This window comes from Thamnophis sirtalis, unplaced genomic scaffold (assembly GCF_051295495.1).
Source record: "Thamnophis sirtalis isolate CommonGarterSnake01/CBP01778 unplaced genomic scaffold, rThaSir2_p1.2 scaffold_1, whole genome shotgun sequence".
NCBI classification, from domain to species: domain Eukaryota; kingdom Metazoa; phylum Chordata; class Lepidosauria; order Squamata; family Natricidae; genus Thamnophis; species Thamnophis sirtalis.
In genome coordinates, this window is record NW_028261381.1 from 153,482,290 (window position 1) to 153,501,362 (window position 19,073).

A 19,073-nucleotide genomic window follows, 5' to 3' on the forward strand; every position below is an offset into this window, starting at 1 on the left:
GTCTTTAGTATCTAAGAACTGCATCCGTCACTTTCTGCTACTTTTATCCAAAACTAGAATTGCCACCTAGTTCTAGTGCTTGCATTTAGGAAATCTTGGGCTAAAAAAAAAATTAAGTAAAATCAGTTGTTAATTAGTTCAGTCTTCCTGTAGCAGTAATGTAAAACCAGGAGACTTTATGCTGTGTTGCTGCTTTCCTTCCTTCTGGGTGGAGATATTGAGCATGTAACCATGTACATTGTATTTACTCCCATACTTATCGGCTTTTCACCCAGGTAAACCGGGGAGTGACCCGAACAATTTGAGAACAAATATGTTATTATCCACTTTTAACGTCAATACTTTTAAATTATATTTTAATGTCAGTACTTTTTAACTTATTGTAAAAAGTAACATGTATTGCTGGTCTTTGACCGTAATAAAGATTTATACTATTCTATAATTCTGTCATTCAGCCATGATTCACTCTAGTTTTCTATTGTTTTGTTTTTATTTTTTTTTAAAGATGCAATATTGGTAAAGGTAGAACTTAAGGATTCAAAACATAGCAAACATTCTATATCTCTCGGTGATTTCTGTAAAAGTAGAATGAATTATTATTATTTCATTTGGGCAAATATTTTAGACCTCACTTCATGAATATAATTTTATGTTCCTAAAATAATCCCAATATTCCCAAATTATAGTCATATTGACAATGTTTAAAATTACTCAGTGAATAGAAATCCATCACAATCATTCAGTAGCACAAAGAGGAATTTGCATCTGCACAGCTAACTCCCTTCCTTTCTTTATACTTCTCCACAACTTTTCAGTGTGACTTCTTTTAGTTAGAATTAACACTGTGCTCTCCCACCCCACCCTTACTTGTAGGCACTGGATTTGAAGGGGATCAGTGTCTTGGAATTCAGCTTCTAGAACTTGGGAAAAAGAAAAGACAAATTTTACATGGTGAATCTCTTCCTCTTTCCAGGAAATCCTATTTAGCATGGGTAGGATTTTCAGCAGAAGGTAAGATGGTTCATTTAAGACATAGTTAAATCCTAATTTATTATTTCATTAGTGGAATAATAGTGAAGGAAGATGAATGTGATCAAATCCTTTGTACATTTGTAGTCCTCAACCCAGACATCAGGAATGGAAGACATCACATGCTTAGTTGACTAAAAATTATGCAACCATTATCGATGTTAAAACAATGCTATTAATATCTAAGAGGAAAGAGGGAAAAGGAAATGGGCGGACTGCACTGAATGTCCATGGATTTTTACTTTGGGTTACCAGAAGAGGGAGCTATTGCCAAAGATAGCTACAGATGTTTTGTTCTTTTTAATATAAATGATGATGATATGTAAAATTTAACGTCATATTCATTCATGAATCTATGCAGATGTTTCAAAGAGAACTGATTGTCAAAACAAAACAATGTGCTTTTCTAATGAATGACTAGGTACTCCTTGTTATGTGGATTCTGAGGGTATTGTGCGAATGCTGAACCGAAAGCATGGTAATATTTGGACCCCAGTCTGTAATACAAGGGAGCACTGTAAAGGGAAGTCAGACCATTACTGGATTGTTGGCATTCATGAAAACCCTCAGCAGCTCAGGTACAAAAATAATAAAATAGTCCCTGTTGTTCTTTAGAACAGTGCTCAACACAGAAATATTCAAACATCTGTTGAAAGGTCATTTTCTCAATCATCCTCTTTTGTCAGCTTCCCACTGCCTTATTTCATTTAAACTAGGGCCTGTCTTCCAGGTTGTTGGTTTTTTTTTTTACTAGAAAGAGGCGAACTAGCATGCCATATGCACAAAATATTGTGTTTCTCCAATTCCCCTTTCAAGTAACTCTTTTCTAGGAAATTCATTAAAGCCTCAGAACATGTCAGCCTGGGAAGATGAATATGAATGAAAGTCATTGTGGCTTTTTTCCCCCTCTGACTCATCCAAGATAAATGAAGACAGAAAACATAATTTAAACACAGTTAAAAAACGATGTCTACAAAAGTGTTACCTTGATTGAAGGCTTGGTTTTAAAAGAATGGCTGATGAGGTTAGATGTTTAGATTGTGAAAACACTTTTCGGCTAATATTTTTAATAAAATAATTGAATCAGAATGATGCATTTACTTTATAATATTTATTTGGCTTCATTCCTCTAATTCCTAATGTAATATATTTCAAAACATTAGACAATGAAATATAATTAGTAGAATGGCAGTAGTAGAGTTGTGGATATAAGAAATGGATTTTTAAACACTGTAACCGCATTTATCCTCACAAGCTTCTAGTCTCATTTGATGCACTTCAGAGAATTTGGCATGTTGATAAAGCAAAGTTTTATTTTGGCTCAGCCTTGTAAAGAAGTTGATTTAAGTTACTCACTGATTTGCCTAAAATGGCAGCATATAATTAGGCCAGTGCATGATTAAGATGACTGTGACATTATTATGCCCTCTGTATGAGGAATCTTTTCGTGTCTTACACTTTACTAAAAGCTCTACTAGGTAATTATAAAACAACATGGCTTCTTATATTAAATGAATTAAAGTGACAAAGGAATAATTCTGCTATTTTTAGAGAAATCTCCTTTAAATGCCAAATGAAGTATTTAGATATTCAAAGCTTAGAGAAAACTTTAGGTTTTTTTCTCTAAAACGTGTTAATTTTTAGCCTGATATTTTAAAAAATTGAGAAAAATGCAAACTTCCTTTTCTTGACATGTATACTGCTGAATGTGTAAACAACTTGCTTATGCTATGGTGAGTCTGAAGGAGAACAGGATTGCACTTTTGATTCTGTGTTTTTCTTGAATAGATGCATTCTTTGTAAAGGAGCGCGTTTTCCAGCTACGCTTCCCCGTCCTGCGGTATCAGTGCTTCCATTTAAGCTCCCTTTTTGTCAAACTGCAACAGAGAAGGGTCAAATGGAGGTGAGTAATCAGAATTTATAATTTAGTTTTATATCTATTCTGAAAAACCTAATAAGGGGTTGCAAGTTCCACCCTGCATATAAGATATCCAGTAAATTTATCTTACATTCCCATTAAGTATGTACTAAATATTATGCATGTAGATAATCCCCATTAAATGATTGTCACCTATTAAATTAAGATCATTTGTACAATTTTGTTGCAATTCCATATATGTAGTCCTGGACTCACAGCAGTTTGTTTAGTGACTGTTTGAAGTAAAATTGCACTTTTAAAAAAGTGATATGACAATTCTTCGTACTTACAACCATATGGTCACATGATTTACATTCAGATGCTTGACAGCTGACTCACATGATGGTTGCTGTGTCCCAGAGTCAGGTCATCCCCTTTGCAACCTTCTGACAAGCCAGTGGGGAAACCAGACTCGGTTAACAGCTGCGGTACTAATTTAATAACTGTAGTGATTTACTTAACAAATGCTGCAAGAAAAGACGTAAAATGGAGCAAAACTCACTTAACAAATTTCTTATTTAACAACATAAATTTTGGGCTCAATTGTGATAGTAAGTTGAGGAGTATCTACACACACACACACACCATATAGAAACAGTATCCCTATTTCTATATGTATGTCTCTGCTTTGGGAAGATAGTATGCATTCTGTGGTATTTACACAAAACATATAGTGTTCATTATGTATTAATTTCTCAGCTGTTCCCCTTCTCCCCAATAAAGCAAACAAGCAAGGTTTTAAACGTTAAAATTGTAAAGTTACAGTTGGAAGCAAATGGATGCCACCCACTGAAATCTTGAAAGCTACACACCTCCCAACGTCCGATAAGAACTCACAGGTTAGGCCTCCTCCGGGTGCCATTGGCCGGACAATGTCGACTGGCGACTACTCGGGGGAGAGCCTTTTCTGTAGCTGCACCGGCTCTCTGGAACGAGCTACCAATAGAGATCCGGACCCTTCCCACCTTTGCGGCCTTCCAAAAAGCCACCAAGACCTGGCTGTTCCGGCAGGCCTGGGGTTGCTGATTCAAATCAGTTTCAACCCCCAATTAAACCGGATGTATGTTGTGTTTTTAATATTGTTTGTATTGTTTGTATTCTCCCCCTGTGTGTTATTTTATTTCATTCGTATTTGGAAGCCGCCCTGAGTCCCTCAGGATTGGGCGGCATATAAACCCATTAAATTGCTAAGAGGAGGTGAAAATGAATAATCTCTCAAAATAGTTAAGAACAAAGCTTTTGATGCTATGTATTTAAGTGCATGCATCATTGAAAGGATGCTTTGCTCTACATTATTTTGAATTTATAAAGTTTCCTTTACATTTTCAAATTAATTCAAATTCTAGTTAATGTGGTCTATTTTGTTTGCCTATTTCCAGTCCTTTGGAATTTTAATCATCACAATTTCAGAGTAATTTATAAACTTGTCCTTGTTTAGTACCAAATTTTATATTACAGTATGTATCTTGCAGCCATGATAAAATAGTTGTTATGAACTATGTTTTTCTTTTCTTTCTCTGCATGTCGTAGGAGCAATTCTGGCGCTCAGTCTTGTTCCACAACTATTCAGACTATTTATCCCAAAATGGATATGAATATGATGAAAGTGTGAAAGGCCAGGCAGTCCAAGAGCAGCAGAATCTCCTGATGAAAATGTTTGCAGTAAGTGGATAAAGTTATAAATCTGCCTTCTTCGATCTCATGCCTTCCAGTTGTACTAGATATCAGCTTCTATTAAGCCTCAGCCCACCAAGCTGATACAGGAGTTATGGTGAAACATTAGAAGGGCATCACATTGGGGACAATTATTTCAAATTTATCAGAGTAAAAATTTCTTAGACGGTTGATTATTATATTGCTTAAATAAAAGATCCTATTTTTTTCTTTGTACTTTAATTGTCTGTTCCACACAACCATTTGTTTCATGTGATTAGTTGTTGTCTTTTATTAACTCTGAAATGGATGAGGAATGTTTAAAGCACAAAACTAGGTAATATGTAACTTGTTAATGTAGATACAGTAGAACCTCTGGTCACAAACGTTTCTGACCACGACCAAATCTGGTTCTGACCAAAAAAATCTACCACAAAAAAATTGTTTTTGCAGCCGATTTCCCCTTCTGTGCCATTTTTTTTGTAAGCGCCAAATTTCCAAAATTAGGTTCAGGTCATGACCAAATCGGGTTGCGACCAAAGTTATGGAACAAATTATGGTCGTGACCAGAGGTTCTACTGTACTGTAATGTTCAGTGTAAGTTAGATAGTCGTCATCCCTTCCAGTCCGGCTTCAGACCTGGTTACAGCACAGAAACCGCTTTGGTCGCATTGACCAATGATCTCTGGAGAGCCAGGGATGGAGGCCATCCCTCCATCCTGGTTCTTCTTGACCTCTCGGCGGCTTTCGATACCATCGACCATGGTATCCTTCTGCGACGACTGCGGGAGGTGGGGGTGGGAGGCACTGTTTTGCAGTGGTTCTCCTCCTACCTCTCGGACAGGTCGCAGTCGGTGTTGGTCGGGGGACAGAGATCGACCACGAGGCCCCTAACATATGGGGTGCCGCAGGGGTCGGTCCTGTCCCCCGTACTATTTAACATCTACATGAAACCGCTGGGCGAGATCATTCGGAGGCACGGGATAAGATACCATCAATATGCGGACGATACACAGCTGTATCTGTCCGCCCCGTGCCAACTCAATGAAGCGGTGGACGTGATGAACCAGGGTCTTGAGGCCGTTAGAGACTGGATGCGGGCTAACAAGCTTGTACTCAACCCGGAAAAGACCGAGTGGCTGTTGTGTTTCCCTCCCAACAATTTGGCTAGCGTTCCATCTCTCAGGCTGGGGGGCCAAATTTTACACCCCTCAGACAGGGTTCGCAACTTGGGAGTCCTCCTGGACCCACAGCTGACCTTTGATCACACCTGTCGGCTGTGACCAGGGGGGCATTCGCCCAGGTTCGCCTGGTGCGCCAGTTGCGACCCTACCTGAATCGGGAGGCACTCACAACAGTCACTCGCGCCCTCGTGACCTCTAGGCTGGAATACTGCAACGTGCTCTACATGGGGCTGCCCTTGAAGAGCATCCGGCGACTTCAGCTAGTCCAGAATGCGGCCGCGAGAGTGATTGTGGGTGCACCTCGGTTCACCCACATAACACCTATCCTCCGCGAGCTGCGCTGGCTACCTGTTGATCTCCGTGTGCGCTTCAAGGTGCTTCTTGCCACCTATAAAGCCCTCCATGGTAGTGGATCTGGGTACTTGGGAGACCGCCTCCTGCCGATTACCTCCTCGAGACCGATTAGATCTCATAGATTAGGCCTCCTCCGAGTGCCATCTGCCAGCCAGTGCCGGCTGGCTACTACGCGGAGGAGGGCCTTTTCAGTGGCAGCTCCGACCCTCTGGAACGAGCTCCCCGTGGAGATTCGTACCCTCACCACCCTTCAGACCTTCCGCGCAGCCCTCAAGAACTGGCTATCCTGCCAGGCCTGGGGGTAAAGATTTGATCCGCCCCCACCCGAATGTTGGATGAATGTTGTTTACTTTTAATTACGTGTTATGTTATATGTTACTGTCTGTACCCCCCTCCCTATAAGTTGTTAGCCGCCCTGAGTCCCCTCAGGGAAAAGGGCGGCCTATAAATAAACCTATTCAATTCAATTCAATCCCAAAGGTACTTTTTCAAGAGGAAACTGGACTTTCTTGTCCAGTTGCCTCTTGAAAAAGCCCTTTAGCCCTCCAGTTGCCTCTTGAAAAAGCCCTCAACCATGACCTGGATGACTGAGAATCTCCCTAGACATTTAGATTGTCATCCTGGACAATAAGTAGACATTTGCCAGTCGACAGAAAAAAATATTGCAAGTGCAAATTGAAATAACACCTAAAAGATGAAATGTGCATCTCTTTGTGAGTTTTGTGTCATGATACTGCTGCATTGCTTGCTTTCCTCCCTTGGCCCTAGATAATTTGAGTTGCTGCTGCAAGAGAGGAACCAAAGCACTGGCATAAAGCTGGCAGCAAGGCGCAGATAAGGAGAGGCTCTAAGGCAGGAGAAACTTAAACTAGAGGAGATGAATGGGCCTAAGCATTTGTGTCAGAAATAGCAAGAGCTTTGGGAAGCAAAAGGCCAGATCCAGAGATAAAGGAAAACCAGGCTCAGGAAATGAGTCGCCTTGACCAGCAATTTATGTTCAAAGCCCAGGCTCTTAGTGCCAACCTAGAATGAAATTAATTAATGAATTGTGTGGTTATCCTACCATGTTTTATAAATAGCCCCAGGAAGCCTGAGTATTCTTGTAACTATGGGGTGAAGGCTGAGAATTTAACACTTATCTGTACTTTCCAGGATCCTAATAAAAATGGCCTATCCTGGCCAAACCCATTTGTTTTTCAAGATAAGCCTGTTTCAACTTCCTTGAAATGTAAAGGAGAGACCATTTTTGGAGAGGAACCTGTGAAAGAGAAAGTCCCTTAAGATAATTTTCCTCAGCCCATATTTCTATTTATTCAGGCTTTTATGTGCTGTGCAGGTTAATTATTAGACAGGTGAAAGAGTTTAGTCCTTACCCACACTATATTATAGCTAACTGGAAACAAGGCTCATCATGAAATAGATGTTTGAAAAGCAGAAGAGATACATGGATCTCTTGAACTCACTATTTTTTAAATTAAAAAAACTACTATACAATAATGGATGTTCTTTGTCTCTCTAAGTATAGTTTTTCTTCAGGGGGCGTTTCATATGCAGTTTTCCTGAGATTGCTCACTTTAACTGTTGCATCATAATTGGAGTTATTTTCACAGCAACGAAATGGCTTTATAAGAAAGTAGTTGAGACTCATTCTGTTCTATCATGGATGTATTAGGATTCCTTGAATTTCTGTCTAGTAAAGAATGAATGAGAACTGAATATTCTATTCTCTTAGAGAACATTTTTTATCCTCTTTCTCTCCCCTCCCCCCAAACAAATATTTCTCTGATAAATGTTAAAACTTTTCCCCCCCTTGCTTTAAAAATAGTTATCTTGCACTCTGGAACGTGAATTTCGCTGTATGGAGCTTGCTGAACTCATGACACAAAATGCCACAAGCTTAGCTATCAAATATGCGTCTCGCTCGCGGAGGCTAATTCTTGCCCAGAAACTCAGTGAACTTGCTGCTGAGAAGGTCTCAGAGCTGGCATCTGCTGAAGAATATGCTGAGGAGGAAGAGGAAGAAGAGAAGCAGCAGCCGGATTTTAGAAACCACCTGAATGCTGGGTAAAAGTGAACTCTGAAAGGGGACACAAATACATAGCAAATGGTTATAATTTCTTTTGTGTTTGAAGTTAGGCAGGTGCTTTCTTAGGTCTCTGTGGAGGAAAATGTTTCAGTCGTCCTATTGGGTCAGATTAACTATACAAAGGCTCTCAATTGCAGATAGTGCTCGACTTACAACCATTCATTTAGTGACTTCAGTTACAATAGTGCTGAAAAAAGTGACTTACAACTAGTTGGTCCTCGCCCTTAGCATCCCCATGGTCATGTGATCAAAATTTAGGAACTTGGCAAGGGGCATTATTTACAATGGTTGTGGAATTCCAGGGTCACATGGTCCCCATCTGAAACCTTCCCAGTGAGCTTCCAAGAAGCAAAATCAGTGGGGGAAGCAGCATTTGCTTAACAGCTGCCTGATTCACTTAGCAATCACAATGATTTTCTTAACAACTGTGGCAGAAAGTTCATAAAATTGGGTGCAACTCTCTTAACAACCACCATGCTTAGCAACAGAAAGCCTCATTCCAATAGTCGTAAGTTGAGAACTTCCTGTGTAATATAAAAAACCCAAGATCTGGATTCAGTAGCGTACTTTCAACCCAAGGCAATGCCCTTGTGCAACTGTGCTGGAGACAGAATGGGGGAAATCAGCAATCCGGCCCTTTTAAAGGCCTGTAGGCAAATGGAAAGAGGAAACTTTGTAAGCAGAATGGAAGAAATGGACAGATGAAATTAAGAAAGGAGAAAGGCTCTGGACAAACCCACTGTGGTTATTGCCATTGAAGGAAACAAAGTACTGTAGCTTGTAATAAAGTGACTCTTCTGGGCAGTATCACAGATTATCACATTTTCAGTTTTCCGAAAAGTAAAAAATTGATTCCATGAGGACCAGGATAGTCTGTATAATGGTGAATCTATGGCACACAGAGCTCTCTCTGCAGGCACACAAGACCTTGCCCAGCTCAGCTCCCCCGTGCATGCGCATGCACCTCCCGCCGGCCAGCTGATTTGTAGGTCTGCTGTGCATGCAGGAGATGTGTGTGCATGCACAGGGGGAGGTGGTCGTGCATACGTGGGGGGGGCGTTGGGAGTGTGATCCCTCCACACCCCATTTTTTGGTTCTAGGAGGCTTCAGGGAGGCCTTCAAAATGGGGCACAGGGGGTCACATGCATGCACGGAGGGCAGGGGCGGGGGGGACATGCGCACATGCGCAGGGGAGTGGGATGTATTGCATCATAGGTGTGGGCAAGCATTCTGTTGTGCACATGCATGCGATTTCGGCACGTGAGGAGAAAAAGGTTAGCCATCCCTGTTGTAGGGGATGCATGGCAGTTTGGCAGTTGCCCTTTTCTTGATAGTTTAAGCAAAGGAATAGAAGTCATTGGCTGGCTTGGTTTCTCTCTATGCAGGTACAGTAACAGCCCCACCGAATGGAGTCATGTTCGAGAAAAAAACATTCAACGCCAGCAAAATAAGGAGACCCATGACGAGGATGAGGAAAAAGTGAATGTCCTTCAGGAGGCAAAATCTAGTAAGCTCAGCAAGCATCCATGAATATTAAAGCAGAAGGCTACATGGCTATACATTCAGACTCTAAAGACTGGGTAGTCCCTTGAGAGAAGGATCACCCTATGGAACAGAGATGGGAAATTTGTGAGAAGTTGGGAGCTTCTCAGGCTCCCAAGCTAAAGGAGGGCCCCTTAGGAAGCACAGTGATGACACTGGAAGAGGAGAGTGAAAATGTTTATGACTAGTTATGGGGAGTAGGGAAGCCCCCACATGGAAGGCTGAATCAAGATACAATAAATGCAGACATGAAAAATGCCCACTTAGATCTGGATGCTGGGTTTGATCACACAAGATGGTGCTTGTTGATCCAAAAAGCAGACCCTGCACCTGTAGTAAAAATGCTAGGAGGAGGAGTGGGTAAGAGTGGAGTGAGAAGTTCAAAAATGCTAGTGCATTTGTAGCCCTATTGTACATCCTTTCTGCTTCAATATTTACCACATATAGTCATACTCCATTAAAATGGAGAATGTTTTAAGTATTTCCACTGGAATATTAATATTTCCTCTACTTTAATTCTTCTGAAGGCTCTCCCACGCTACATGGAAATGCATCTGCTTCGAAGTCTGGTGAGTCAAACTGAATTTATTTTAAGCAAGGAAAAACCCCTTAATTGTTAAACATTTGTCCAAATATTAGATTTCAGCTATGCAACCATACTCCTACACAGTTTGTTAAATGCTTTCCTTCTCATGAACATCTTTTAAGCTGGTGAAACAAATTGGAAACGTTTATACACCATTCACATTTTTCTTCAATAGTTCCTCCATTGAAATCTTGCTGCCTAATTAATAGAGAGCTCTATTACTTCCAATGTTGCTGTTGTATAGTTTACTGTTGAACTGTGATGCATCAGTTCAGTTTCACAAATCAAGGGCTGCCCTCTCCCAGGGACTTTTTATCCAGAACACTTTTTATCATGCAAAAGAATGCTAGTTTGGTGGCTTTTAGCATAATCTTATGCCCCTCATTAGAACCAAGTTTATCCTTGTAACATTGTAATAAGATTATGTAAATTGTTGAGAGACCATAGTATTTAGTGATACAAAAAGTAAAGTAAATTGTACAAATATTACAAATCAGCAGATTGTATAAAAAGGAAAAAGTCATAGTTCTTTTTTTAAAAATTCTTTGTTCATTTTTTCCTTTTATTGTGTGTTATGTGTATCACATATTCTCTCTCTCTCTCTCTCTCTCACACACACACACACACACACACATACACACACACACCAGGGCAACAGAGACATATTAAGTAATTTAAGTTAAGATTAAAACCTTTATAGGTAGTCCTTGCCTTACGACCATAATTGAGCCTAACATTTCCATTGCTAAGGCAGTTATTAACCCAATTGCACCTCATTTTACCACCTTTTTGCCACAGTTGTTAAGCAAATCATTACTGTTGTTAAGTGAATCGCGTGGTCATTAAGCAACTCTGGCTTTCCCCACTGACTTTGCTTGTCAGAAGCCAACTGGGAAGATTGCAAGCAGTGATCACATGACCCTGGGAACAATGCAACTGTCTTGAATACCTGCCAGTTGCAAAGTACTCAGATTTTGATCATGTGACCATGGGGATGCTGCAGTAGTTGTCAATGTAAAAAAACAGTCGTAAGTCATTTTCTTCAGTGCTGTAGCTTCGAATGAATGGTTGTAAAACGAGTACTACCACTAACAAATAGCTTAATGCAAGTCACAGTGTGTTCATTTTTTATTTTTTCCTTTCCAATATATTTAAATGAAAAAGCCAAATAATTTTAATGCTCATAACATTGTTAGCTTAAATTTTAGCTTTATCTTTATATATCTACTTTTTCCCTTTAATTTCCAATTTTCAAGTTATCTGATTAATAGAATGTAAAAAAAATGTACTTATATCATTTGATATGAAGTAATGTATCAAGATTTACAACACAATTAAAAAAGGGAAATAAAATAAACTAAGCAATCATAAAGCATAAATGTTAATGCCTGGGCATAATTCAAACATCTTCTGTATGAGGATATGATATCAACTCACTTGGGAACATCCATGGACTCTAACTCACAACCATTCAAAAGGAAGCACTTTGATTAGATGGGAACCATGGAAAAGACCTGAGCACCACGATCTACTGGAGAAGCAGCAATTGTGAAGGGAGACAGAAGAACCGATGCTAGATTTTATCTGGAAATATCTTTTCTTAAGCTGAAATTGTCAGAATGCTAAATTAACATCTAGAGAAAAGTTTCTGTTCATGTCTTAAAGATTAGAGGAAGGGCTATATGAACAGTCCTGCTTAATTCTTACAAAATAAAAATTGTTCAGTATAATTTCTTAATACACATGCAGCATTTTAAGTGTTTGGAAAGATTTGTACTGATATTCTTTTTCTCTTGTCTCCCCCCCCCCCTTTCCTCCCCCTTTCATTAATGAAAGCTGTCACTGCATCTAGCAATTCAATACGAGTAAATCCTTTTAAGGTGAGAACTGGTGGCTTTAATTTACTTTACTTTTTAAGTAAGATATTGTTGAAGTCCTGCAGAGGAAAAATGTGTTCTTAAATCTCTTGCTGCTATAGGTATCCAGTAGCCAAAAAGATGCATTTGTTCACTCGCCTAACATTCTGGACAACCTGACAAGGCTGCCTAAGAAAAATCCCACAGTGAATGGTCAAGGAGCTCCAAACAAGAAGAGTCAAATCATCAAACCATTGATTCCCAAACCCAAGTCAAAGCAGGTGATGGATTGGACCTTTATCTTATTTTGTGGAAACACAGTTTGGCAAAGGTATTGTTATTGAGTGTAGCAGATCTTAGGAATGTAATGAAAACAGAAGGACTATCCAAAGACTGATTGGCAGGAAAAAAGATTGGAAAAGGTGGGGCTGGTATCAAATTGAGGCCTCCCTTTTTGTTTCTCTTATCAAGTTGAAAATAGATGGTCGTAGTATTTAAGCAGTAAAAGGAAATTTCCTCTTGATGGCCACTCAGGAAATGTTTATAAGATGGCCAAGGTGTCCCCCCCCCCTCCCCTTTCTTTTCCTGTCATACAGTGGCTGAATAAGAAAAGTTGTCAAGAGAGTGAAATAGACGATTTGTATAGTACAGCTGGAAATGGCTCAGACATGATGTTTAATAATTTTAACTTTGTTTAGAGCACATAAAAGAATACTAGTGATATACCTTATATTACATACTTGGATTACTCTAAGTATATGCAAACCAGTGGTGGGTTCTGGGAGCTGCGGCCACCGTACCGGAACGGTGTTTTGGTGGGCCCACTTACCTGCTTTTAAGCCAACTGGTCCATTTTCACACTCACGCACAGTGTATGGCGCCTGTGTGATCTCTGCGGAGCAGCTGGAGCATCGCAGGGTGGTAGGTGCACCTGCATGCGCAACGCACGTGTCCGAGGTGGATGCCCAGCGCAGCGTACCGGTTGCGACGGGATCTGGAACTCACCACTGATGTAAACATTTTTAATAGCATACATTTTTTGCTTTTCGACTACTGCTTATATACTGTTTATATTTACTAGAGCCAGTTTGGTCTAATGTGGGGGGGGGGGGGCACCAGGCTAGAAAGCGAGAGACTGAATTCTTGTCCCACCATAGTCAACTGGGTGACTTTGGGCCAGTCATACTCTCAGCCCGATCCACCTCACAGGGAACAATAGGAAGAGGAAGTTGTGTTGGATGTGTTTGCCACCTTGAGTTATATGTAAAATAATAAAGGTGGTATACAACAGATAAAAAACTACTACATTTCTCATCTGAAGGCTATTGAGAAGTAAACTTCATCTATTTTTTTTTAGTCCTAGACGCTTTACAGAAGCTGCACTCTAAACAGTTGGCAATCAAAAAAATGGGTGGACACAGAGCAAAAATTACATTTGCTTTATTTTAAATTAAATTAGAATTCAGTTAACATGCTTACTTTCCATTTAAATCATAGTTAGCTGCACTGCTTAAATCTTTATGTATTTCTTTATCTCACTATCTCCTGCCATTGTAATTAATATTACTGCTTCCAAAACTATTGAGTAAAGAATTATTGCAAAAATATTTTCCCTTAGGAGTTAAGTGGATGCTTACCAAAATTAGAGCTTCTCTAAGTATGAAATGTGATATATATAAAGCAGCCATTTTACAATGAATTAGTGAAGCATATATATTTCTTTGCTCAGCCTGCAGCAACTGCATTTTTCCAACCCCGAGCACTTACTACTGAAAAGAAAGCCAGAGAAGATAGAGAGGACAAAAATGACACTGTATCATCTGAACTTCAAACTGTGACTGAGAACAAAGATAATAAAAGGTCAGTGTGCCAAAGAGTCTCATGTTGCTATTGTGAGATGACTCTGCCTTTTGGGAATAAAAGTGTTCACAGGTAACATAAAGGTTTTATTTCAAAATCTTGTTCTCATCTATACCGTATTTAGGCCAAAGACTGGGTTCCAGATGTGGCTAGAAGAGAACAGAAGCAGTATTTTATCAGATAATCCTCATTTTGAAGAAACAGAAATAATAAAAGAAGGAATGGTCCGATACAGAGGTCTATCTGCTGAGGAAAGGACGGTAATGGAATCTTCTTTTGGAGGATTATGCCTTTGCTTACCATATAAAAACATACAGGTAGTCCTCAACTTACAACCATTCATTTAACAACTGTTCAAAGTTACGATATTACTGGAAGAAGTGACTTATGACTGCTCCTCACACTTAACAACTGTTGTAGCATCCTCACAGACACATGATCAGAATTCGGGTGTTGGCAGCTAGCATGTATTTATGATAGTTGCATGATCCCGGGTTCACACAATTTCTCTTTGCGACTTTCCCAGCCAGCTTCCAACAAGCAAAGTCAGTGAGGAAGTCAGATTCATTTAATGACTGCATGCTTCATTTGAAAACTGCAGTTATTGGCTTAACAATTGTGGCAAAAAAAAAATCATAAAATCAGGCACGACGTATTTATTACCTTGCTTATGAACAGAAATTCTGGTCCCAATTGTGGTTGTAAGTTGAAGACTGCGTGAATTATTTTTTTTCACTTTTCTGGAAGTCACCCAATTTTACAATTAAAAAGCAAGAAGTAGAATGTAGTCCTTTTTTTTTCCTTTTCTTTTTTTGCAGAGATAATGTGTGGAGTTCCTCCTCTGGATGCATGTTTGACTAATAATCCATTTCATACATTATCTTGCCTTTTCTCCCAAAAAAATTTTCTTCTTGCCCATTGCAATAATGCAATGATCCTATGTAGAAATTCAGCAAAGAAAGTGATTGGCCAAAATAATTCATTGAGATTTATAGCTGAATGAAGATTGGATCTGATTATTTCTAATACCCATGTTTCCCTGAAAATAAGACCAGGTCTTATGTTAATTTTTCCTCCAAAAGACACATTAGGGCTTATTTTCCAGTTAGGTCTTATTTGGGGGGGATATGGTACTAAATGCATCTGTCTGGCTGACAACCTTAACTGGAGCTTATTTTTAGGGTAGGGATTATATTACAAGCATCCTGAAAAATCATGCTAGAGCTTATTTTCCAGTAGGGTCTTATTTTCAGGGAAACAGGACATTACTTTAGTACTAACTTTGAAATCACACTCAGCTGAAGTACTTAAACATGTTGCAATGAAAATGTGCGTTTTGTGCCATTGTTTAGTGCCAGATCATTCAGCCGCATGGTCTTATTCTTTCTATACCTGATTTCTGAGAAATTATAATTTTGTCACCCTTGTGAAGATTCAAAACTGACAAATTCCAGTATAGTTTCATTGCTAGCGTCTTCAAAATTATTATTTTTGTTCAATCACTAAGTCTTGTCCGACTCTTTGCGATCTTATGGATCATAATACGCCAGCTATCCTATCTTCCACTCACCTTCTGATACTATCCATGTGGTTTTCTTGCCAAGGATACTGAAATAGTTTGCCAGTGGACCACATATTGTCAGACGCCTCCACTATGACTTGTCTATCTTAGGTGGCCCTGTGCACAGCTTAGCTCATAACATCTTTGAGCTGCTCAAGCCCTTTGCCACAACAAGGCAGTGATCCATGAAGGACCTTCAAAATTATAGTCTCCACTATGCACATACACTATATTGCCAAAAGTATTCGCTCACCCATCCAAATAATCAGAATCAGGTGTTTCAATCACTTCCATGCCACAGGTGTATAAAATCAAGTACCTAGGCATGCAGACTGTTTTTACAAACATTTGTGAAAGAATGGGTCGCTCTCAGGAGCTCAGTGAAATCCAGCATGGAGCTGTGATAGGATGCCACCTGTGCAACAAATCCAGTCGTGAAATTTCCTCGCTCCTAAATATTCCACAGTCAACTATCAGCTGTATTTATAAGAATGTGGAAGTGTTTGGGAACTACAGCAACTCAGCCACGAAGTGGTAGGCCACGTAAACTCATCCAACATCTGTGTGATCTCACAAATGCGCTTCTGGAAGAATGGTCAAAAATTCCCATAAACACACTCCTGAATCTTGTGGACAGCCTTCCCAGAAGAGTTGAAGCTGTTATAGCTGCAAAGGGTGGATTAACGTCATATTGAACCCTATGGATTAGGAATGGGATGTCACTTACAGTAAGTTCATATGTGAGTAAAGGCAGGTGAGCGAATACTTTTGGCAATATAGTGTATATAGGAGCTTAATATTTATGGGGAAGTTACATTAATTAATGACAATATTATTATTTAATAGCGATCGTAGAAGTTTTACTGTTCTGCTTTTGTTTCCATTAACATAAGGCTTGGACGGAGAAAGCGAAAGGTAGAGAAACCAGTGATCCATCTGAAGGGAAAAAGCGAAAGCGCCCAGAGAACACTAACAATAAAGAGCAAGAAGGCCAAGAGCAAAACTCAGAAGAGGATGTGGGCTCTGCTAAAAAATCTAAAGCATTTGACCAGTCTACCTTCGCAAAACTGTCAGCGTTTGCATATAAGCGGAGTTAAACAAATACTTTACTTGCTGACATTAGCCTGTAGTATTAAAACTTTTCCAACAGATGGATGAAGACTGTTCCCCTAAGGAAATGTACTTCTGTTTTGAACATTCAAGAAAAGGACATTTGTGGAAACATGGCTGTGAAGATATGCAGAATACGTGGATTTAGGAATGGAGGTTCAGCAATACTCGAGCAAGTTGAAACATTCTGTTCCTGTGCAAGCACATCCCTGATGGCCATATGGCTGAAGTTGTAGCTTATCTACATTGTGTAGGATAGATAGTAACCTAATTTGCCTTTATAGGTCTCAAGGTGTTACCGTTGTGACTGTAGAATGGGTTCCAACTGATGTATGTTTGTGATCTAAAGCCAGGTATTCTCTAAATTGCTCCTTCAGACACCACGTGTGGGTAGTGCTTTATCGGATACTAAAGCAAGAGAAGGCAGAATGGACTATGGAGAGGAGGAGACATGCGACTCGGGAGTTGAAATGTGTCCTAACTTCCAGTTCCAATTTCTTTTCTCCGTGCCCAGCATACAACAAGGACTGATATTTTTTCTGCCTCGTTGTCAACTGAACTTAATAATGGAGCCAGCTCATTATTTCCTTGCCATTCAAGTTAAAACCACCAATGGTTTGTGTCATTCAACTTCCATTCTAGAAAAATCCATAAAGAATGGATTTTAGTTACCTTGGTTCAGACTTCTGCCAGACTGATATCTGCCTTATAATTCACATTTCACTCCCAACCAGCATTGTTTTCTAGAAGCTAAATCAAAGCCCAGTTCAGGGGAGGATCCTAGTCCCTGGGCATTAAAAGGTATCCTTTAGTTCTGTGTAGTAAGACAAAAAATCCCAGGCTCAGACTATTATGCCATTGTTCTCCACATCTTACAATGTTTTATTTTTATGTTACTGGTGATTTTAAATAAAGCAAGAAGCTTTTTTGTTGAAAATCACTTTTCAATAAGTGCAGTGGCTGCAATGGACTTAAAATATCACTTTCCATTTAGTTGTTAGGTAGGTGAGCGCAGTCATTAAGGAAAACATCCCATGATGACAAGTTACGATTGTATTTCTATATTCATTAACTCTGCTTGTCACAAGCCAGTTGGGAAGAACAAAAATGGCAGTCACGTGTCTGTGGGGACACTGCCGGTTGTAAATGTGTGCAAATTGTGAAGTGTCCAAATGGCAACCATGCAACAGGGACACTGGCATAAATGTAAGGGATTGCATGCAATTTTTTTTATACTGTTCCAACTTCAAATGGTCATTAAGGCAGTTGGTGAACAAGGACTACTTGCATTGCAACTGCTCCAGAAAACTAAGATGCTAGTTTATGTAATTTATTTCTTTTTCCTACATTGCTAGAAGTAATTGTACCATAGTCATTTTTGAGGTCAGGAACAAGGTAGTCATTTTTCCCCAGAATAATTGTCACTGAAAAAGTACTCAGGTGGTATCCCTTCTCACACTGAGAAAACAGTTGCAAAAACTTTGAAATCCCCAAATTCCTCTAAAACCTTTTAAACCAGCCATATAATTGCCTTTACTTCTAGCCACCTGAGAATGCTGAGAATACATTGAGAATGCCAGCTGTTCCCTCCACCTGACCCAAAGAATAGTATAAAAACAGTTCAGTGACTGGGCCCAGGCAAGATTTCAGTACTTACTCACTACTTAAACACATAACAACCCTCATTCTTGGCAAGTTTTAAAAAAAGAAATATGAATAGGTATAGGTATAGAAAATGACGAAGGGTTAACATGGGATTTAATGACAAGATTGTGAATCTCATTGTTTAAGATTTGGGCCATCTAAATCTTAAATAAGATTGTCTGAAATCTACAAGTTCAAGCAACAAGATAGAATGAGGCAAAAAAGTTTATCAATGTGGATTGGACATGATTATTCTACACTATCATGCTCATATTTATAAAACTCAGTGCCTCTGAGAAAGGTAAGGATGACTATTGCATTTGTGGTGCAATCAGAACATTGCGTGTGTTGAAGTTGTTTTAATGCAAACCAAAGATGCCTTTTAAAAAACAAGTTTACATCATATTCTTATGCATGCCAGTGCTGTGTGTGAGGTAATTTAAGATGGTTCTGACAAATGTCGTCGGCATCTTCATATCTGGTCACATGGGCGGCAAGCCACTCCCATCCAGTCACATGGGTGGCAAGCCACTCCCACAAAGGAGGCCACACCCACAGAGTAGGTTTGAACAATTTTTGAAACCCACCACTGATGTGGAAATAGTTGGTCACCAAGCCTGTAGAGCATCCATTTTTATAATTTCAGCTATGCTAGAACTGACTGGAAAAAACATCAGATGGGCTGCACAG

General features: G+C 39.5%; 1 protein-coding gene across 1 annotated transcript in view; it reads left to right on the forward strand.

Moving 5' to 3' along the window:
- The window catches only part of WDHD1 (WD repeat and HMG-box DNA binding protein 1), a 31,870-nt gene extending 14,191 nt beyond the window's left edge, over window positions 1–17,679 (forward strand). Inside the window, exons 14-25 of the mRNA XM_014054762.2 lie at window positions 874–1,011; window positions 1,451–1,607; window positions 2,818–2,932; window positions 4,478–4,609; window positions 7,964–8,202; window positions 9,610–9,731; window positions 10,294–10,335; window positions 12,189–12,232; window positions 12,331–12,489; window positions 13,938–14,068; window positions 14,193–14,328; window positions 16,523–17,679. Coding sequence (XP_013910237.2) covers window positions 874–1,011; window positions 1,451–1,607; window positions 2,818–2,932; window positions 4,478–4,609; window positions 7,964–8,202; window positions 9,610–9,731; window positions 10,294–10,335; window positions 12,189–12,232; window positions 12,331–12,489; window positions 13,938–14,068; window positions 14,193–14,328; window positions 16,523–16,726 — 1,619 coding nt within the window. The 3' untranslated portion in view covers window positions 16,727–17,679. The remainder of the gene's footprint in view (window positions 1–873; window positions 1,012–1,450; window positions 1,608–2,817; window positions 2,933–4,477; window positions 4,610–7,963; window positions 8,203–9,609; window positions 9,732–10,293; window positions 10,336–12,188; window positions 12,233–12,330; window positions 12,490–13,937; window positions 14,069–14,192; window positions 14,329–16,522) is intronic.
- Window positions 17,680–19,073: the final 1,394 nt, after the last annotated feature.